Source organism: Salmo trutta, chromosome 36 (assembly GCF_901001165.1).
Source record: "Salmo trutta chromosome 36, fSalTru1.1, whole genome shotgun sequence".
Lineage (NCBI taxonomy): Eukaryota > Metazoa > Chordata > Actinopteri > Salmoniformes > Salmonidae > Salmo > Salmo trutta.
In genome coordinates, this window is record NC_042992.1 from 20,252,160 (window position 1) to 20,274,883 (window position 22,724).

General features: G+C 42.4%; 2 protein-coding genes across 6 annotated transcripts in view; one reads left to right on the plus strand and one right to left on the minus strand.

Annotated features, from left to right (window-relative positions):
* thrap3b (thyroid hormone receptor associated protein 3b) overlaps positions 1-15,940 on the plus strand; it is a 44,361-nt gene extending 28,421 nt beyond the window's left edge. For 3 of the 5 annotated variants that reach the window (XM_029734968.1, XM_029734965.1, XM_029734966.1), the window contains exons 3-11: positions 5,924-6,775; positions 7,336-7,992; positions 8,176-8,354; positions 9,071-9,182; positions 9,400-9,475; positions 10,799-10,983; positions 11,168-11,444; positions 12,273-12,434; positions 12,999-15,940. In XM_029734968.1, coding sequence (XP_029590828.1) covers positions 5,924-6,775; positions 7,336-7,992; positions 8,176-8,354; positions 9,071-9,182; positions 9,400-9,475; positions 10,799-10,983; positions 11,168-11,444; positions 12,273-12,434; positions 12,999-13,232 — 2,734 coding nt within the window. In that variant the 3' untranslated portion in view covers positions 13,233-15,940. Of the gene's footprint in view, positions 1-1,984; positions 3,190-5,923; positions 6,776-7,335; positions 7,993-8,175; positions 8,355-9,070; positions 9,183-9,399; positions 9,476-10,798; positions 10,984-11,167; positions 11,445-11,570; positions 11,680-12,272; positions 12,435-12,998 lie in introns of those variants that run through there. The other 2 variants (XM_029734969.1, XR_003872065.1) reach the window with 2 other exon arrangements.
* Positions 15,941-17,319: 1,379 nt separating this feature from the next.
* Positions 17,320-21,906, minus strand: LOC115175605 (protein eva-1 homolog B). The gene is made up of 4 exons (XM_029734977.1): positions 21,814-21,906; positions 21,141-21,644; positions 18,517-18,675; positions 17,320-18,017 (listed from the first exon to the last, which is right to left on the minus strand). Exons 3-4 carry the CDS (start codon positions 18,581-18,583, stop codon positions 17,593-17,595), a joined length of 492 nt encoding a protein of 163 aa, XP_029590837.1. The 5' UTR covers positions 18,584-18,675; positions 21,141-21,644; positions 21,814-21,906; the 3' UTR covers positions 17,320-17,592.
* Positions 21,907-22,724: the final 818 nt, after the last annotated feature.

Below are 22,724 nucleotides of genomic sequence, written 5' to 3' on the forward strand. Positions count from 1 at the left end.
AATTTGCATGAGGCAGAAATAATGTGGTATGACTCGATTTTTGCTATCAGCTGGAAGACTGTCCCCTTTTTGGTCAGTCTACATGGAGGGCTAAGTGATTGTCTGACGGTGGGAGGTTGACCTTCTGATGCTCTCCCTCCACTGAGACAGCCCATCAGATGCAGGCACAATCAGTCCAGTAAAATATTTAAAAAAGCACATTTATTTAAATGTATGCTCACTCAGCTGTGCCTCACAAGTAATACCACAAGTGATGATCTATTACCAGTGTGATCATATTCCTCAAGTTTTAAAATATATATTTTTTATGGTCTGAGAAGAACATTGGCAGGACAGTTCGAGCATAACCAATATGCAGTGATAATGTATTTGGCATATAGCCTACTACAAACCTCATTGTTACAGAACTGTTTTAATAGGTTAGTGTTGCACAGGCTTACGTTTAAAAAAAATATATATATATTATGTTTAAAAAAATTCTAAGTGGTAGATCTTGGCCTTCATTTTGACTCTGTGATCTCGGCTCAAAGTTTGGGGACCACTGCCTTACTGTATGAAGTTGTAATCCAGTCCTGTTTCTCATAAGATTACTGGGATGGAAAGCCTACCCACCATGAGATTTGAATATGTGTATTTCCTGTTCTTCAGCCTTGAGTTGGGCTATATCGATTCTTAGAATATTTGGGTAAAACAAACTTTCAACTAATGTATGTTTATCGCTTGCTCTTCTTTTGCTACTAGAAGACTAACCTCTCTTAATATTAAGGCTGATGTGCTGTATACATTGAGGCTGTGACAATACCAGTATCACACATTTAAAAAAACATTTTTTTAAAACATTTTTTATAGCAAAATGAAAACACAAAGCCGACGAACTCTTTGGTCCTTTTTAAAGGGTAACTCTCAACTCCAATTTGAGCCTTTGCCCTAAAAAAAATGCATTCAGGTGGGAAGTTATGGGTGGGTGGGGGGGAATTGCTCAAATATTTATTTTGGTGGTAGGTAAATGTAGTTGTACCTGATCCCAACACATTTTCACTAAAGCATACTTACCAGAAGTCCACAGACACACTCTGATAATAAAATATGTGCATTGTAAGCAAATACGGCTCTGGACAGTTAGCTCACTGTCCAGAGGTGCCGAGTTCCTGACATCTATTGCTACTTGAGATGTAAGTTCAAATCCCATGAGGTGGAATTTTTTGTTGTTGAAATGTGGTGGTATTGTGAAAAGTGCAATCACCTTGAAAATGAAGGTTAGGGGCTCAATCCAACCTGTATTGCAGTATTTACGCAGTAGCTCCTTTTCCAATGGTCAAATTAATTCACAGATTGGTCTTGGATACTGTATAAAAACCTACAACTACTACCAGTGTGACCCCTGGTAGTAGGCTTTCACTTTTCAGAATTAGAAGTGTGTGGGCATGGGATGAATATTGTAGATGGAGGATAAAAAAAATGATCTCTGCCCTGTGTGGGATTCAAACTCACATTTCTAACTATGAGCCAACTGCCTTTGCAGACTGCACCATCAATCAGTTATAGCAGGTGAGAAAAAAATGAGGTGATATGACCACCATTGTCATTTATTTCTTGTTACGATTGATGTAGCTATGAATATGAACATCATATAATCCTCATAGCCTACATATTTTTTCTTAAAACCACATAGATGTGTATGAAACGGTAAGCAAAAATGTTGGGGTCGTATGTGTGTCATTCAGAAGGTGAATGGGAAAGACAAAATATTTAAGTGCTTTGAATGGGGTGTGGTTAGTGCCAGGCACACCGGTTTGAGTGTCAAGAACTGCAACGCTGCTGGGTTTTTCACGCTCAACCGTTTCCCGTGTGTATCAAGAATGGTCCACCACCCAAAGGACATCCAGCCAACTTGACACAACTGTGGGAAGCATTGGAGTCAACAAGGGCCAGCATCCCTGTGGAATACTTTCGACACCTTGTACAGTCCATGCCCCAACGAACTGAGGCTGTTCTGAGTGCAAAGCGGGGTCCAACTCAATATTAAGAAGGTGCGCCTAATGTTTTGTTCAGTCGGTGTATATCACTTTTGCAACGAACTGTCAAAAGGAAAACCAGAATTGAAGTGTGTCAGTATAACTTAGCCTAAAATGTTTTTCCATGAAAGTTACTCTTTAACCTCCTGTATGCAAAATATTGTGTGCTATAGCTTGGAAAATAAACAAATGTGACTCAATGACACCATGATGATGTTTATTTCCAACATTACGGCTGTTTTCCTAAAGAAGTTAAATCCGCTTAGTGTTTTGTTTCCTTGCCACAATACTAATGAGTATTGTGATACTGGTATCTTCCGGGCCCTAGTATCAATGCTCTGGTACAGTCTACAGCCTCTTTTCCAGATGACACGTTATAGGGCCTGTTACACAACCTCGCTCCAGTCTTCTGTTGAGTTGTACATTTTGTGAGTGACATAATAAAATAGTGCACTTACATAACATGGAGTGACGCCATCAGTTTTGATAAATTATTTAGTCAGCCTTTTGTTTCAGAGGAATACTTAAATCAAAAGGATTTGACTCATAATTTCGGTTGGTTCTTTGCGCTGAAGTAGAAGGGCTGCCAGACAGCGTTCAGCACTTTGTCGGTACGTTTTCAGCTGTTAGGACTTTAATGAGGAATTATATGGGCCCGGCGTCAGTTACGTCACAACTTAGTTTTTCATGACTGAGCTTTGTAATTCAAAAAATATATATTGATATTAAGTAGGCTATTGTTAAAGTTTGATCCCACTCTGGCAGGAGATGTTGTTTTTATGCCATGCTTTAGGCTCAAAACAGGACGCTTGGGACCTCTTTCAGTTTAATGGTCAGCAATGCATAAGACAAGTGACATACATTTCAGTGATTTGTCCAAAGGGAAAGTAATGGCTGGAAGTGCATGGTTTTATAAAGAGAGAAGGAGTTGGCAGAAGCAAGGAGAGGGAGGTGTGGGGAACCCAGGCCAAACCCCCGTCTCCCTACTCCCTTCAAGGATTAGAGTGAAAATGCTTCCCGTTTTGGCCCAATGTGTACCGCCTCTTTCCACTGCTCCAGTCCCTCCACAAGCGCTCTCACCAGACATGGGGAGTCCTTCACTACTGTGAGTGTTATATGTTGCTCACTGCTTAGCACATCACCTCCAGAATATTCAGATGAAAAGGCGCAAGCGGTAAGTTATGGGGGATTTTATTAGAGGCTTACGTGACGGATTTGGCTGTTTGGGGGTTCCCCCCAACCCCTCTGCTGTACATGGTGTGTTGTAATTGTTAGATATTACTGCACTGTCGGAGCTAGAAGCACAAGAATTTCGCTACATCTGCTAAACACGTGTATGTGACCAATAAAACTTGATTTGATGGGTAGAAACCAATCTCCGGTTTGCTTGCTGCATGGGTTCTAATTTGGGTTTTGTTGTGAGGCCCCAATTTGCATTCGTCGTTTTTAAAATTTGCCTGCTAGTTAGTATTTTCCATGATATGTAAGGTGTGCTGATGTACTGTAGGCACGGTACTTTCAATGTTATTGTACTTCTACTGCTACTACTATGTGGTTTTTCATTTCATTCTTTGTACATTATTTCCATTGATTTAAAGACGATGTAAGAATCTTCTCCCTGTGTGTGTAACAGGCAAGACATGATCTTAAACTATTTGAAGGTGTTAGACCTAGATAGCAGACTTTTATGCTCTCCAGGATTTAACCAAATGCATTGGCTTGTGGCTACATTTGCATGAATAGGTTCTACATTTTATTTGTTTTTGTAAGAAACGCTGGCTATTTTATTCCATATAATGCTAGAATGGGCACTTCTCCTGCTCTTTCCATCTGGTCAAAGGGCACCTTGAAGTGAAGATGTTTTGAATGTTGAGACTCCAGAGGAAAATGGCAGCAGTAGTATATTTGCTGAGTTGAACTCTGGCTGAGTTGTAATTGGTGATGTAGTGTATGGTTTTGTAGCTCCCCTGAGTGGACAGAATCCTCCATAACACAGTCCCTCAGTCCCATCCACTTGGAGCACAACCAGTTAATTTACAGTCATTTTTTTTTTTTTTTTGCCTGATAGTCTGTGCTGTTTGTTTAATTCACTCCCAGCTATTGAATACACCTGAGGGGCAGTTGTGTAAAGTACTTAAGTAAAAACACTTTAAAGTACTACTTAAGTATTTTCTTTTGGCATCTGTACTTTACTTTACTATTTATATTTTTGCCAACTTTTACTTCTACATTCCTAAAGAAAATAATGTACTTTTTACTCCATTTTCCCTGACACCCAAGAGTACTCGTTACATTTGGACAGGAAAATTGTCCAATTCACACACTTCTCAAGAGAACATCCCTGGTCATCTCTACTGCCTCTGATCTTGCAGACTCACTAATCACAAATACTTTGTTTGTAAATGATGTTGGAGTGTGCCCTTGGCTATCCATAAATAAATACGTCTAGCAAATTGTGCACTCTGGTTTGCTTAATATAAGGAATTTGAAATTATTTATACTTTTACTTTTGATACTTAAGTATATTTTAGCAATTCCATTTACTTTTGATACTTAATTATATTTAAAACCAAATACTTTTACTCAAGTAGTATTTTACTGGGAGGCTTTCTCTTTTACGTGAATCATTATCTATGAAGGTATCTTTACTTTTACTCAAGAATGACATTTGAGTACTTTTTCTACCACTGCTGAGGGGTATACTACGAAGCAAGCTAGGTCTACTCATTTTTTTTTTCTTCTAAAGATAACTAGCTTCAGTTAGCTTCACATTCCATCTCAGGCTTCATCCGTACTACGACGGTGGATATTGCTCGTCTGCCTGCCGCTAACTCTATCTAGCAGGCTTGTAACTGCGCATGCATGTCTGACATGGCTCGTCAAATACCAAACTCTTCATTGAGACAGTGCTGAAACACCAATCCATGGGCATGTCACTTTCATTTGAACCGAAAACGTTTCTTTCATTTAGATATCTTTCAAATTCAGCAGGGTATGGTGTGAAATATACTTTTAGAAGTGCTGTCTTTTATTGTGTTACTTTGGTGTGGTTATCAATGCACGATCACCTTTTTTTCACACTCCTATGATAAAATAATTGTGTTAAGTCATTTCAAATGCATTTGTCATTACTAAATTGGTAATGTGCTAGTTATTTTAACAATTGTTTTTTTTTTGCACACAAACACATTTTGATTAGAAAAGTATTATCTGTTGTCTTCCTCAAATGAAGTGGATGATGACTCAATATTTGCGAGAGGGAGGGAATTGGATTTAATTGATCCTCAACTCATGGCTCAGACACTTCATTTAGGATAAATGTAGTTAGCCCTGATTTAGCCTGCCCCGGAGCAGGTTAGATCTGAAAGATTCATTGCCATAGACATTTACCTGGCTAAAAGGTGAGCCACATTCATGGTACCGGTTATCCCAAGTTGAACAGTTGACCAAACTTACTTCGCCAACTAAAACTACATTCGTAATATAGGGCTCTGACCTGATTTATTTAAAAAAAATAATCTGGATCTGTTAATGTTGTGTTACTGTTTAGCCAACTACATTTTCTGGTCAAGCGACCATAATCTTCAGGCAAGTAAAAACTGCTCCTGACTGAACGGACGGGCAAGTAAGTGCCTTTTTGAGAACTTAATGTCAATCCCTGTGGGGTTTATTCCATGTTTTCTGTGAGTGAATTGTCTGGAGATGGGCAAACACACACTTGAGTTGGCAAAGTGCAGGCTGGCGAAACAAAACTTTTCCCCTCTGTCTGAATACACCAGACTGGATTTCAACATGTGTTTATGGTTTACAATGTTTTAGGCTACCTCCTGAAACTTGTATGGGCATTGACTACACAGTATCTTTTAACATACCGCTTTCTCCTCTTCTGTTTTCTTCTCTTCTCCTAGTTCCAGGTCTCGCTCCCGCTCCAGATCTCACTCTCCGTCCCACGGCAGGAACTATCCCACCAGAGACTACCAGAACAACCAGGGTTACCAGGGTTATCAGAGAGGCTACAACCGCGGCTTCCGCAGACCCTTCTACTTCCGCGGTAGAACCCGGGGCTTCTACCCTCGCCGTGGTTACCAGAGAGGAGGGAACAGCTATGGCTACAGAGCCAACAACTGGCGGGGGGGTGGCTACCGGGACGGGCCACACCGCGACCAAGATTACCACGGTCCGCATAGCCCCAGGAGAGGCCGCTCACGCTCCCGCACTCCTAGGAAACGCTCGGGCAGCCGCAGCCACTCGCGGTCTCGATACTCTGACCGCTCGTCCTCCAGGGGTTCTCGGTGGTCTCGGGGGCGCCACAGCTCGTCTCGCTCCCACTCCTCATCCCCGCGGCAACGCCGCAGCAGCCCTAGCTCGGGGAAGCCCGGCTCCAAGGATGTAAAGGACAGGCCTACGCCAGCAGAGGCCAAGGGGGAGAGCGGAGGAGGGACTGGGGAGCAGGCAGAAGGACAGGGGGGAGAGGCCAGTAGTCATGATAAGGATTCTGCTGGGAAATGGCAGGGTCTGAGTGACTATGACACCAGCCCCAAACACAGCAGTCCTGCTGTTTGTGCCAACCAGGTAAAATCAGAACCCAAAGGGCCGTTGTGGAGAACCATCGGCAGCACTGGCAGTGCTCCCTCCACCAACAGCCCACCGGGCTCCACCAAGGCCGGGCCAACCGCCTCCTTCAGCGGGTTTGGCTTCCTTGGCAAGGAGGATCCCACCAGGGCAGATGATAAGAGTGCCATTTCCTCTGCTTTCAAAAAGTATGTTCTGTACTTCCCATTACATTCTGCTACATTTGTCTTTCATCATACCTGTTTTGTTTTATTTTCTTTAAGTTGAGTTTTCTTCATCCCAGTTTGTGATTAAAATTGTTCAGTCTGTGCTCAGCTACAAAGATCCTTGGAAGAATACAGCTAAAACTGTATGCCATTGTCAATGGCAGTCCTCTTCTCATTTCAAATGCAAGTGACAACATTTAAAAAGCTGGCTGTTGTCCTCTGCTATGCATTGAAAGTAGGTTCAGTTGTATGAAATCCCCCTAATTGTGGAGGTGGTTATTAAGTATAATTATTACAATACCAGACCTATGCTATTGTAAGTCTTACATGTCATTCTGTACTGTTGTCAGCTCTATGGTTGTGCTGTCTTGTTTGTTTCTTTTCTGTTTGTTGATCATCCAATATTTGGACCCCTTGTGACGAAATGCATTCGAATTTAATCAGTGCCCTGTTAGAAAACTGGGATTCTGTAACACTACTAGACATTCTCCTTTGTATAACATGTGGTAAAGGTCCATTTACTTATCTGTCTTATTGTCCAGGTTCTTGGCAGAAAACAAGAGCAAAAAGCAGCAGGCGGCGGCAAAGTGGGAGAATGGCCGGGACAGGGACCAAAGCACCACGGACGGAGACTGCAGAGAGAAAGGCAAGAGCAGGACTAGCAGTGGCCTCTTAAACATAACAGCAGCTTCCTTCAGCTCCAAGGCCGATAAGTCCCTGCCCTTCCTGGACAAAGCTGAAGAGGCCTTTCTCAAGTCTCAGGCTGCAGGGAGAGAGAGGGAGAGGGAGGCGGAAGAGGAGGCCAAGCCCAAAGGAGCCACCCTGACGACACGGGACGTGTTTGGGAAGTGGGAAGACGAGCCCCTTTACTACCCCCCAGGGAAGGACGAGGAGAGACTGAGAGACACGGCCGAAGACGTGGTGGAAGACCTGGAGCACATGGAGGAGGAGCTCTACCGCAGCCGCAAGCAGGCCTCCAAGAAAGAAGAGAAGTCCAAGAAGAAGGAGAAGAAAGACAAGGAGAAGAGCAGTCCGTCCCCAGCCATAGCAACCGTGGCCCTTAGGGGTTCAGGTAGCAGGGAGAAGGACAGGCCCCTGGCCCTGTTCCCCGTCTCTAGGGTGGAGTCACCCCTACCCAGGCCCTCTGGAAAGAGGGATGACTTTGAGCTTAGTATCAACTCCTTTGACAAGATGCCCAGGTAAGCAGCATTACCATTATTGTTCATCAACAGACTGCTTGGAGGGTTAATGTTTTCTGAAAATATAATTTAACACTGGATAGTTTTTGATCTGCCTGAAAGTTAAAAATGTTATGGAACTCATCACGGTCTTGAACAAAACAGTTTTGTATCTGCTTGATCCACCTGGTCTCTCTTTCTCAGCTCCTCCTCTGGAGGTCTGACGAAGGAGCGTGGTATGTCCAGGGATCTGGTACATCCCGCTAAGAGAGATCACGGAGAGTTCCGTTCCATCTTCCAGCATATTCAGGCGGCTCAGCTCAGACGCAGCCCCTCGGAGCTGTTTGCGCAGCACATTGTCACCATTGTGCACTACATCAAAGGTAAGGTCTCTTATTGGAGACCATAAAGTGCTGTCTATGAAGCCACAGACACAACAAGCACAGCAGTGGGGTTTAGCTTTGAAATATTCACTAGTTCCATGGAGTGTTCAATCACTTGTCCCTTTGTAGGATTTGACGTAAATCTACCAGCCACTCAGATTATTTACCAGCCAAAATATATATTTTCCGCTAAAATTACTATCTTGGGTTAGCTATAAACATTTTTGGTAGGAGCGTTATCTTCTCTTCCTTAGCAGTTGAAACTCAAACATTGAAAAACAACCTAGCTTGTGAACAAAACAATGTAAATAGCCAAGAAACAAGGACAAAGTCTCACTTCAGTAGACTTTCGCTTAAAGTAAACTTTCATGCCTGTATGCAGCGTTTCTAAAAATGAATCTTTCACTCAGTTCTTCACGTGCGCACAGCCCAGCCAGGTAGTGTTGCAGCACAAGGTGGAATGGGCTATATAGGATTTGGAGTTCTTTGACTTTGTGTGATTTTACTATAAATGTGGTCATACTTGACTTTTTGTTTTATTCACACAAAGGCAAGTGAAATGTTTGCACTGTGGAGCCCTGACCACCCGCCAACGTGGCTAGTGAAATAGATATCTTACCTGCCAATGCCAAAGTCTAATTTTAGGCCCTGGTCTGTTAGAGATGTCCATTGACTAGAAAGACTATATAAATATTGTATCTGTCCTCCATTTGCAGCCCAACATTTCAGCTCTTCAGGCATGACTTTAAGTGAGCGATTTGCCATGTACCAAAGAAAAGCCGCTGAGATGGAATTGATGAAGCCAAGGAAGAGTCCAGAAATCCATAGGTAAGGCAGTCTTTCTCATAACTGTGTCAGCCAGTATTGGCTGCCTTCTCTTCAGATTGCAATGAGTTTACGTCAAGCATTCAATATAGCTGCAAAGTTGTGTGTTCAACAAATTAAATACTCTCAAATACTTTGACACTATAGTGTGTTAAGTACATGCTTTGATGAAGCCATATCCAACTCACCTTGTGCCTTTTCCTTTTGTGTTCTCCTCCAGGAGAATCGATGTCTCTCCCAGTGCGTTTAAGAGACACTCTCACCTGCTAGAGGAGCTGGAGGACTGCAGCTACAAGGTGACCGGCCTTTTTGACATTTGATGTAAAAATTGAAGGTGATTGAGACGATCCAAAGCAGCAGTGTTCAGCTTGTGCTTTTCTTTTAAAGGAGATGCATAAGTCTAAATCAAAAGAGCCCAATTTGTGTATTGTAATCCCAAGCGAGCCCCCCAGCCTATGAGATATGGTTATTGAGCGGGTATGTACGTACCCAAGAAAAAGCTAAAAGGAGGTGACTTAAGATGCTGTGTCCAAGCCTCTCATGGGACCCTAAGCAATGCCATCGTAAGTATTTCTCCTCAAACAAGCAACATGTTTTCAAGTTCAGTAAAAATGATTTAGTTTTTAAAGGATATCTTAAAAGCATGCTCCTGTTTTCCATGAGTGTGTAGATATCTGTTGATGTGAATGTCTGTTACTTGGCCAAGTTACTCCGTTTAATAAAGCCTTAGAAAATTAACTAAGATTACATTAACACACGTGATTGATCTGTTTACTTGAGTACATCAATTCAAACTACTTTGATATAGAGCTTCAGTTATTTTGAAGAAAACATTTCAAGATGGCCTTAGCTCTCTGGAGGGATGCGTTCATTGTGCAATCACCAGCAGATGGGGTGCAATACTACAAACACACACCTTCCTTATTTCACTGCATGTTTTTTTTTTTTTTTTTTTTACTTAATCTTTGATATATATTCATAGGTTGCACCTCAGTCACGCCATGCCATTGTTATGAACGTTCTCAAGATGCCCTCGTGATAAGCCCAGTCATTCTGAACGGAGGCTAATGACTGTTTTGTTTAAATTATACGATAGTGACCTGGAAATTTGACATTGCTAAAGTAGGCAAATATTTTGTAGGCAGCAACTTTGCCATCATTATCATGCTGTCAAATTTACTTTAGACAGATGGAAATGTCATTATCTTGCAAAGTTTCTCAAAAATAGCTAGCAATGCTAATGTTAGCCAGCTAAAAACTGGTGGTCTTCCCTCAATCTCAGCTAGCTAGCTAATGTTATACTGCATCTAAAGTCAATCTGGCGACATCACAATGATGACTGTTTTCTTACTAATTATTTGTCTCCTTTTGAGATGTGATTGTATTTCCAAGACACTCTAATGCACTTTTGATGAAATCTTCATCAGCGCTCATTGACAATGCATTGAATAGAATGCTCAGTCGGGCGTCAGTCCTAAAATGAATGTTCAAAACAATATTGTGACAAAACGTGCAACCCATGAAATGGAAAGGCATCATTACTTCATTATGTTGCCCACTTCTAAGTTGTGGTATCGGAAGTGGCAAATAACATAGACAGTATTTCCATATCTCCACAGGATCAGGGTAAAAAACCTAAAGGTGACCCAATGGACCTGCGTCTGGATATAGAGCGCCGTAAAAGATTTCCTGGGAAGGAGGCTGGGCAGAATAAACGGGACGGGGGCAAGGGCTCCGGAGGCTCCCGAGGACCCAGCCAAGAGAGGTCCTCAGAGAAATCCGCCAAACACCACAAGAAATCCAAGTAGGTTTATTATAGTTTACTTTAAAATCACCTCCCCATAGTCTCCTTCGTCCCTGAATTGTTTCTTTCTTTGAAATGTGGTTATATAAACTATCTTTGCGATTTCATGTTCAGCACTTAAAATATAGATCCAGTTAAAATGGAGTCTAATTGTCATTTCCCCCTTTACCCCTCTCGCTCACAGAAAAACCAAGAAGAAGCGTGATCGCTCTCCATCCTCCTCCTCTTCCTCCTCTTCTCCCTCTCCCTTCAGAGGAGGGTTCAGAGGTAAAGACCACATGATGGGGGAGGAGATGGAGCACATGGACCAGGGCTACAATAAACCTCGCTTCGGGCCCCGGGACTACGGAGGCCCCATGGATAGGGGTCCCCCCCGCGATTATGAGGGCCACATGGAGAGGGGTCCCCCCCGGGATTACGAGGGCCACGTGGATAGGGGCCGAGGACGTGGAGGAGGATTTGTAAGTTCTGCTCTCTGTGTGACGTATTCTACTGTTTCACCTAGCCAGCCTACTGTATGGACTGGAGTGCACTATGGAATGACTTTGATTGTCTTGTAATTTTCTATCTTTATAACTTCGCTATAGACTGTGCTTCTCTGCTCTGTTCCTTCCTCCTAATGATGATGATGATGATAAGGAGAATGAGGAGGATGATGATACTATTTCACACTTAATCCATACCTGATTACTAAAGGTAAAGTAATACTCATGTGACATTCAGAAACACAATACTCAAAGCAGAAGCCTGACTCCTCCTTCTCTCCTCAGCCAACTGAGAGCCCCTGGTGTTCTCTTCTGCTTGCTCGCTCTCTCGCTCTCTCCATCTCTGATGTATTTGATCTTTACATTGGGACTGCTTTCCTGCAGCTATAATTTTTTATTCAGGTCCAAGCCCTCAGTCCAAGCCCTCAGTCCAAGCCCTCAGTCCAAGCCCTCAGTCCAAGCCCTCAGTCCAAGCCCTCAGTCCAAGCCCTCAGTCCAAGCCCTCAGTCCAAGCCCTCAGTCCAAGCCCTCAGTCCAAGCCCTCAGTCCAAGCCCTCAGTCCAAGCCCTCAGTCCAAGCCCTCAGTCCAAGCCCTCAGTCCAAGCCCTCAGTCCAAGCCCTGTGAATATTGGAAATGATAATAGTTGATTGTGCTCAGACTAAGTTTCTCCTGGGTACATATCTAGGATCAGCTTCCTCTCCCTCAATCCTAACCTTAACCATTAGTAGGGGAAATGCTAGATCAGTGTTTATGGGCAACTTCACTCTACACCCCCAGTCTGACCCTGTTTGTTTTGGTTTCAGCTCCCCAGAGTGAGAGGAGGTGGAAGGGGCTGGAACAGGGGCAATTACCAAGGAAACAACAACAGCAACCCCCCTCCTAATGTGAGCAACGCCCCCCCAGAGCGTCCGCCAGATGAGGAGTGGGACCCAGAGTACACTCCTAAGAGCAGGAAATATTACTTTGTAAGTTTCAGCATTTACTCTTTATTTAAGTATACCATAATTACTTTTTTGTGTGAGCACTTCTCTGCACAATATCCCTAGTGGATTTGAATCCAAATAGTCTCTAATAACATTCGCAGCTGATTTTGGTTCTGTGTTTCCCAGATTAGAATGTGAAGACATGGTCTTGATTCTGTTTTCAATATTGTGAAAGGTGATCATCTTAACTCTTAGTGACATTAATGCAAGACGTATACATGTTAAATCTGGAATCGGTAGTGGTGAAACTGCAACGTCCATTTGCGATATTACATCAAAGACGTAGTTTTTCCTCGGACAGCATTGCATGAGCGATAGAACAGCAGAGTATGTTCTATGATATTTTTTTACCATGGTGTAGAATGCTCCTCTGCCCCGTTTCAAAAGAAAACAATAACAAATGTGCTTGGGGCGATCAGTGGCACTGTTTCACCAAATGTGGATCTCGGCTTTAATAATGAACATTAATACATGTTAACACATTTTAATTTGCTGATGTTGTCTTGGAATCCTTTTCACTGATCTGACTGTTTACTTATTTGGCAGCATGATGACCGAGAGGGAGAGAAGACGTGGCTGGAGAGCCGCGGCCGAGGGGCCTTCCCCCGCAGCAGGGGACGCTTCATCTACCGCAAGGGCGGCAGCAGCCCCAACAAGTGGACTCATGACAAGTTCCAGGGGGATGGGGAGGAGGGCGGCGAGCATGGGGAGGAGCACCACACAGAGATGGACCATAAAAACAACATCCAGTCCGGAGACCCCTCAGCCTCCAAGCTGTAGTTGACCCTCCTCTTCCTTCCTCGAGAGCTTTCTGTCCATCTGTTTGAGGTCATCTGATTATCTGCCGTCATCTCTGTGTAAGCTTGAAGAGCCTAAACTCTGGCTACCTGCCCTGCACCTAGTCAGTCACAGCATCAGAATGTACATGGTTGTTTTCCTATCGTTGACTCAAGCCACTTTCAGTAAGGGTTATATGGGAGAAAATGTTTAATTGAACTTGAATTAAGGGGCGAGCTACTTTAAAAAAAAAATGAATTACTACCAGTAATTTGTATTTGTTTCTGGGTGTTTGATATGTAAAGATGTGCTTTGTTTGTCTTTTTATCTGTATTTGCTTGTTTGTTACGAACAATAGCAGACTGGTTTCCGATCGTCTCCTGTGGGATATACTACAAAACATGATAAAGGAGTTGGTAAGCTAACTTGCCTACAGTAAATATTATGAAATAAAAAAGTTATTTATTTTTTGAGTCAATTAGACCATGCCCAGATTGAAATAGGCATGGTATAATTGACTCAACAACCAAAAACGCATATGTTAGTTTAGCTTTCTTAATGAACCAGAATATCTGTAGTTATTTCTGGTTGGCTAACTCATTGATCCTGCTTTGTAGTATACCCCTCTGGGTCCTCTGAAATGGTTACGTTATTGTAGCTACGTTGATTTAAAGCAAAGTAACTTTCCTCAAGACATAAAAATGACAAATGGATTTGTGCCTTAAAATTGATATTCATAGTGATATGTATTGCTCTATATACTTTCGTCGCACAGCTTTTCTGCTGTACTAGCTAAAGCAAGCCTTTAGCTTAACAGTTGTTTTGGGCAGTGCTAGGTTTTTGATGGTGTTTTGCATGACACTTTGGTCCCATGGGGTGGTAAGGTTAGAGTCCAATCTCTACTGTGGGTACTGGGCTCATACTAGAACTGGGCGATGTGGACAAAAATCCATATCATGATAAATTGCCTGAATTGATGCGAGAACGGTACATTTCTAACAATGTGCACCAGTTTAAAAAAAAAAATGTTAATGATTTTTTTAACTACTACTAGTTTGATGGTTATAGCCATCAATTATCCCATTAACAATCACCCATATTAGCAAACTTTATTTCAAGGTTCACATTTCTCTACTATAGGCTACTTATCGTATTGAACGATATCAGCAAAATGCCTGCGATTTGATTTTCGGTTTATCGTCCCAGCTATTGCTCACATTACCAGTATGTCCTGCCATGTTGAGAATTCTCCATCATATCCTACATAAGCATTCACATTACCACCAATACTTCTGGTCTTCTACTTGTTGGGGGGTTGAGGTTGTTTCTGTGTGGTTTGTTCCCATTGATACTTCCTGTTTTTAAGCATCAAGAGGACTTTCACTGTGTAAAATGAAAGGTCTGCGACAAAAAATTATTTTGTTTCACAGCTGACAAATAGCAGGTGTATGTTCGTGCCTGTTTCATAATTTTAGGTAAATCACTATTTAGATTTTTTTTATAAATATAATTATAGGAAAAATAAGTAGTTATGTAACAAACAAAATTATTGATATTGAGGCCTTTATCTTGGGAGTTTAAATGTTTTAAATATACTGAACAAAAATATAAACGCAACATGTAATGTGTTGGTCTCATGTTTCATGAGCTGAAATAAAATATCACAATTTTCCATACGCACAAAAAGCTTATTTCTCTCATTTTGTGCATAAATTTGTTTACAACCCTGTTAGTCAACATTGGTACTTTGCCAAGATAATCCATCCACCTGACATGTGACATATCAAGAAGCTGATTAAACAGCATGGTCATTACACAGGTGCACCTTGTGCTGGGGACTATAAAAGGTATCCACATGTCTCAAGTTTTGAGGGAGTGTACAATTGTAATGCTGACTGCAGGAATGTCCACCAGAGCTGTTGCCAGTGAATGTAATGTTCAATTCTCGACCATAAGCCGCCTCCAACGTCGTTTTACAGAATTTGGCAGTACGTCCAACCGGCCTCACAACAGCAGCCCTGGACCTCCACATCCAGCTTCTTCACCTGCGGGTTCATCTGAGACTAGCCACCTGGACAGCTGATGAAACTGAGGAGTAGTTCTGTCTGTAATAAAGCCCTTTAGTGGGGAAAGATTCAGTCAGATTGGCTGGGTATGGCTCCCCAGTGGGTGGGCCTATGCCCAGCCATGGCTGCGCACCTGCCCAGTCATGTGAAATACATAGATTAGGGCTTAATGAACTGATTTCAATTGACTGATTTTCCTTATGAACTGTAACTCAGTAAAATAAGTGAAATTGTTGCGTTTTTATATTTTTGTTCAGTCTAGAATAGCAGTTTATGGGCTTCATCATTTTCGTCCTTCCGTAATGTTCTACATCAAAAGGTAAACCTCAATAGTATAGGTTATGGCACAAGATGACATAAGTATAACTTTTCCCTGTATGTGGCAAGTAAATACTGTAAAAGTATACTTGTTGGTGGAGCATGAACACAGGTGAGTAGACGTCAAGGAGCAGGTTTAGTCAGCTACAGTGCAAGACTGCATTGTGTCCATACTGTATGTATTGAGTATACTGTAACTGTAGGACTCTATTCTTTGTTTTTACGCTCTTACTCGAAACAGAAGCTGACATCTTTTCTACTGTTCCCTCAGAGATTTTAAGTACTCGTCATTCATTTTCAATAAATATTTTCTCTGGTTCACTTGAATTGTTTTGTCATGTACTACTTGCCTTTTCCTTCTGCACTCCTCATTTCAAGTTCTGAGTTTTCAACATTCTTAAGCTTGACCTGTGATATCAAATGCCTAATGGAAAGTAAATAGCTCTAAAAGTTGTACACATCCACGGCATTTGTTATATTGCAATTCTTTGGACTTGACAGGATATATTGTAACATGTCTAACTAATTTTAGACATGAGTGCCAGCTTAGTACAATTTGATAAGGACTACAGGAATTTAGCTGTGGAATTTGGTAATGAGCACATACTCGATATGTGACTGCAGACTAGTTGTGCGTGGGTCAGCTGTTTGTTCACCTGCAATTGCTAATAACCCATCCATCACTAGTGCAGACTGAAGTTACATAACCTCAAAAGCAAACACGAGTCACTCACTCAAGCTATATTCAAGGAATAAATGCCAGCCCAAATGGCACCCTATCCCATAGTGCACTACTTAACCCAAGCCCAAGGTGTTGGTCAAAAGTAGTGCGCTATATAGGGAATAGGGTGCAATTTGAGATATACACCAGGTTTGTTTTCTATGGCTGTTGTAACAATCCCCATTTGAAGTAGTACAATTTTTAACAGCACACTTACTGGCACTGGACATGAACACTCCAGTCATAACAAGTAACCTTTTCATTCAGCATAGAACGGTTTGGGTTTGAAGGGGAAAACTCACCCAGGGAAGCCAAAAAAAGAGGATCCCCTGGGACATAGCTGGGATGCACTGGACTTTGCACAACGGAAGTAGTGCCTTGGTAACTACAGTACAGCACAGGGTATGTCCAAAATGACACCCTATTCCCTATATAGTGCACTACTTTTGACCAGTTAAAAGTGGTGCACTTGGTAGGAAATAGGGTGTCATTTGGGGCACACAACAGTTATCTTGCCTGGGGACAAATGACCTTTTCATAAGTCCTGAACAACCTCTTCAGGAGAGAGAGAGAGAGAGAGAGAGAGAGGCGCTGCAGGGAGTGTGGAAAGGGAAAACAGGTGTGCATCCCAAATGGAATCATTTAGGAATTTGGTCAAAAGTAGTGCACCATGTAGGGAGTAGAGTGCCATTTATGAATCCACAGTGTTGCTGCTGCTATAACCGAGACTGCTGGGACTGGAAAGGAAAACAGGAAGTTACTGGTCAGAGATGGTGGCTAATGAGGGGTTAAAGGATGGGGGATTCTGTGGGAAGACTTGTAGCCGGCTAAGATTAACATGGAGGGTTGGAGCTTGGAGCTGACTGTGTGGAGCAGCCTGACAACCATGTAAGTCAATAAGCAAATGTTAACATACATGAGACAGCGATATTGGTGGTTGTTTCTCTAAGCTGTCTGCATTGTAAATCAATGTGTAAATGTCCAATGGTCATGAAATTCTACTTTTTATTACCAAAATAAAAAATGTATATGGATACTCATTGAAGTATAAACATAAAAGCGTACATTGTATTGTGCAACACATTTGCCATAGTCATACATTAATGAAAACTGTTGAAAATACACATTGAATGAAAAGATGAAGGTGAATCTGTGCCTGCCCAGTAAAGTCCTCTACAGTCTCTGTCTGAAGTAGATAAACCATTATAAGTTCAGGGTTAATAAAATGTTAATATGTCATTGAGTGACTTTAGGTGCTTTAGAGGTAGTGTACCCGTCCGATGGTCCCTGTCCCAGTGGCCAGTATATCAGGCTGCCCATTTCTCCAGATTTCTCTGACGATGCGCTCCCTCTCCTCCAGTTGCCTCGCCCTCTCCAGCTCATCCGTCGATGCAAACACGTTCCTCAAAGTACCGTTTGATTGGCTGCTGCGGTTGCTCAAAGGCACCGCAGTTAATTTAGGGATCTCAACCTCCTCCCCTTCTTCCACATCCACTTTCTCCTGTTCCTCATCTTCTTCGCTAGACTTCAGTTTTCTCCTCTCTAGGGAGTGGGGAGCGTTCCTGTTCTTGGTGCGACCACGACGGGCGCTACAGGCGATGCCAGTGACCAGGAGGCACAGGGCCAGGAGCAGGCCAAAACACACACCCATCATGAAGTACAAAGCCAAGCTCTCTGGGTTGGCTGGATGGGTTTAGGAAAAACAGTTTAGATCACTCACTTACATAGCCTTGTGAAAACAGATTGTGTGAGCTTGCAAGATCAGGTTGGTTTTGATGCTATTAGCTACATTGCCAGGGGTTCAGCCAATTATTTGTTTCATTTAAACTAAATGCAACAGCATGTGAATTGACTTTAACAATGCCTTGTTTGGTATCAGTTCTTGGCAAATCTCTTCACAAAGGGCCCCTGATGGGTCTTACTGTATAAGCCACTTTCCTTTGGCTGTAATATGAGTGCAGGAAATGAGGAACTTTACACAATATTTGAGAGGTCAAGCATGCAGACACTTTCACGGTACAGGGGTGTCAAGCCAAAGCTAACAGAACACACAAGTCCCTGGAAAGGATGGTGGTTCTACTCAGAGGTTACAGATCTTTCGGAAAGCTTTCTTAAAGCATCAGAATTAATAAAGGGTTGCTTTATCCTAGAACTATAAGAAGAACAAACACGGATGTCTCACCTTTGATGTGAGCATAGCTCGCCATGCTGTTACTTAGCAGCTCCATGTCTTTTCTAATTGGTTCCATATTACGAGTTCTTCTGTTTTGACGACTTCTCTGGTCATCACATCTCTAGGTCTCTATGGTGTCAGTTCCGGGCCCGTCTCCAATACAAGGACCTGTAGTTCAAAAAGAATTAACATATCGTCAGAACTGCCCCCACAGACAGGAAACAATCAACATTTCCTCTTTTACTATGACGCCATGTGTCATTTCCAATGGGAGGAACGGACTGTCATTTTGAACAGCCAGCACTCAGTGTCTAACTGTCTGAGCTCATTCTCTGGTCCTTAGGAGTCTCATAAGGCTTAGAAGAGAGTGTAACAGAATGCCTCCACCTATTCCCCACCCAACCATCATCACTACAATTCAATGAGGTCAGAGGTCACTGGGGTGTACACATTGTGTTCAGTCAGTGTGCTTGCTTAACCACTAATTGCTTCGTATTTCTGGTATTTCCGTAGCAGTGACCCAGCTATCCCTTTCCTGTGTGCTCAGAGTGGGGGGTTCACTTTTCCCACAGAAATACGTGTTTCACATGCATGCTAAAAGTCTGTCTGTGTGGAGTCTCACAGCGAGGAGGAGCCAAAGAGAAAGGGAGGAGAGATCTAAAAGACAAATAACACTATACAGTGTTACAGAGGTTGAGAGTTAATCTGGGGATTGGGGGACGGAATAGGACAACAAAGTGTTCATGAAATCCAATGACTGCTGACTGATTTCCTCCCTCATTGCTTGCATGCAATTCAACAACAGTTGAGGCACTGGCAGAATGTTGCTCTTTAGCTGTGTCTTTCCTCTGGGAGTTTAAAATCATGCCAGCTATCATCAGGCCCATCAGGCCCCTGTGTTTTCCCTCCCTGATCTTTATCCCGCCGACTCTTGGCAGCAGACCCTGACCCTGTTCACTCTCAAAAGCACATTTTGCCAATTAAATGGTGGCCGCAATTGGCAGCGTTGCTACTTTGTTGGCCCACAGACTCATGGGAGATGGTGGGCCTTGCCGCCTTGCCCCATCAGGGCCCTGGGTTCTCTGCTTGTAGTTATCTTGGCTAGATAATTGATTTGACTTTTGGAAGGAAATAGCTCACCAACTTCATCCTTGTTTTTTTTCAGGATTTAATGACAAGTGCTGGGAGTAATTTTGTTTTCAGTTCAGTTCATTTAAAGACAAACAATATTTTCATTTAATTAGGCCTTGCTTGGCCTCGATTTTAATTTCCCAAATTCTACGAATTACCAGGATGGTGTTTCATCTCCATGAGTCAGGCAGATTGAAAAGGATCAAGGTTAGGAAGGCTCTTTTTTTAAAAGAGGCACAAAAGCTCTCTTCGATTGAAAAATGCACAAGACACATTTCTGTACTTTTTTGTGTGTTTATAGTCTACTTCTTGGCATCTTGAAATGTATTCCCTTTCAAGCACATTCTCCTTCCCCTCCCTCCCTCTCTTTGAATAGCCATGTATACCAAGTCACTCTCCAAGCAGTTTTATCACACCCAACAAGAAATGTTACCGACATAAAAGTTTCTCTCAAAGTCTCAAAATATCTACAGGCTACATACCGGCGGTAACTGGTGATGGCTCTTTAAGTTACACAGTTCTGGTCAACAAATTCTAAGACAGACAGCATTAACACCTACCAGACAAGTTCAATAACTCCTGGAATTAACCGTGGACGTGCGTGTTTATATACCTCATTAAACCCTCTGCTTTCAACCCTACACATTTCCTGCTTGGATAAACCAATCAGATTCAAAGGAGGACATTTTAAACCTTTGAATACCTAAGGGAAATTCTACGGTAACACAGACTCAGATTTTTCACTTTAAAATGTATGCCAAACAAAAACCAATGACTGCAAAGTTAAACAAACCATACAACTATGTACAAGGACAACTTTTAACAATTTCCACAGAATTTTACAAAAGCACATTTACTTGAAGAACAGTGCAGATGCAAAGTTTGGTAACAGAATGACGGCACCAAAAGCACAAACCGTCATTCTGTTAAAATCTCAATATCACTCTGTTGTCGTGGAATTTCCCATAAGTCTTATTATTGTCACTGGTGCCTTAAAACAGATATAATCCAAAAACACAGTAAGTTTAATGGATAAGGTTGTTGTCATAATACAACAAACATAGAGACAACAAAACTGCCAAAAGCACAAGTGGTCTTTAACAACATACATGTGTGACAGGCTGGGAGACAGACTGCTCTGATCATGTTTAAGTGAGGATGTAGAGGCGGTTTGGGTCTCTGCTTCTGTTGCTGCTACAGTGCCTATAAAGAGTTTTATAGATGTGGCATTATGAAGTACAGACATTAATAAGAGTTAATAACAGTCTCTACTAATAAACCTCCATGCCATGTTGTTACTTCCAGAGTACAGGATCACCTTTTTCGGTAAACTCAAAGTTTTTCCCTAAATTGATAGGAAATCAATCTCTTCCATAGAAAACATAACATGTAAAAAGGCAAGAGAATACATCTTCTTGTGAGGACATCAACAGTCGGTCCTACATACAGAAATAGTGACAACACTATTCAACAACACAAGTGAACTAAAACCACTCACTCACCTTAATCTTGATAAAGTCAGTTGAATTTGTGGCTTCACAGTCAATCCACAGATCCAACAATGATTCTAAGGCTAGACTGAGCAGCTGTCCATCTCTGTGGAAAGCAAATACTGCCACAGGCTGTGAAAAAAGTGGAGGAGAAATCAGAGGATCTCAGAGGCGTAGAGGAGTAGGAGCAGTTAGTCCCATCAGGCTGTTATACTGCTGGTTAAGATGAGGAAAGATCCAAGGCTCAGGGGTGCTTGACCTGGCCTCTCTGTAAAGCTGAAGATAGTCCGTTAGAGAACAGCCTTCACACGTGCTGCCTCTCTCCTCAACATCAGCTGTGCTCCACCACCGCTGCCTCTCTCCTCAACATCAGCTGTGCTCCACCACCGCTGCCTCTCTCCTCAACATCAGCTGTGCTCCACCACCGCTGCCTCTCTCCTCAACATCAGCTGTGCTCCACCCCCACTGCCTCTACTCAGAGAGAGGGAGGACTGGCCGAACCTGGGCCAAGAGAGGCTGTCAAAAGGGAGGTGTTGAGAGAGAAAAGAAGAGAGAGGAGAGCGAGAGATGAGCTTGATTAGCATTTATCAAAAAACCCAGAGAGAAATTAGCTTGATTAGCATTTACCAAAAATCCCAAAACAACATTCGTTGCCTATCCCAGACCTTCATACATACATACTTACACTCAGTCTGAGGTATACTTGTGCTGTAGTGAGTGTCCTGTTAACCTGGCCTCTGTGTGTGAGGGCTATCTCCAGCTCTAGGCCATGCCACAGTGAGGAAGCTCTGTTCAGTGTTAACCCAGGAGGGTGGAACAGGAAATAGCTAGTACACTGCTCTGGGAACAGGGCTCTGGTGTGGTGCTAAAGGAGGAACTGACTGGGGATTAATGTAACTTTTTGTGTTGTGATCTCAGGGGATGCATTCCAAATGGCACCCTATTCCCTATATAGGGAACTACTTTTGACATAAGCCCTATGGGCCTTGGTCAAAAGTAGTGCACTATGTAGGGTATAGGGTGCCATTTAAGACAGGCACATGGTTTTAGGGATTTATATGTCCCTAGCAAGCTTTAAATAAACTGTTTCACATCACACCAGTGTGTAGCAGGTACAGCCAGACGGAAAATACAAAAAACAGTTGTTTAAATCATAAAAGTTTGTTTATGTGGTTCTTTGTGTTTGTTGTGTAAACCATAGTGGCTTGTCCACATATTTCAGATTGACGAGTTAAACAACCATTGTTTCTTATTATTCCAAGGGAACCAAAATGTTTATTTTGAATTCCTCTATAGAGAACTATTCTGAGCTAAACAGTGTTGATGTGGCAGTCAGTCCAATGACTTTCAAGAGCAGTTATGTGGTTTTTGTAACTGAGAGGTTTCTCAAGGTTGGTCTTAGAGAAAACATTTGTTTTTTTAAAAGAAGGTTCAAAACCAAAATCATACCACAGCTCAGACCACAGGTCTAACAATAATGGAACGGCATAGGGAAATTCCTGAGATCCAGTGGTGTAACTACATTCTTTATCTAGGGGTTAGAGCATTGGGCCAGTAACCGAAAGGTTGCTGGATCAAATCCCGGAGATGACAAGT

Bases quoted from the DNA above. Each gene is read 5' to 3' on its own strand.
- LOC115175605 (XM_029734977.1), bottom strand. From the start codon at position 18,583: ATGGAACCAATTAGAAAAGACATGGAGCTGCTAAGTAACAGCATGGCG. The intron at 18,018-18,516 runs GTGAGACATCCG...AAACCCATCCAG, and splicing joins GAGCTATGCTCACATCAAAG to CCAACCCAGAGAGCTTGGCT.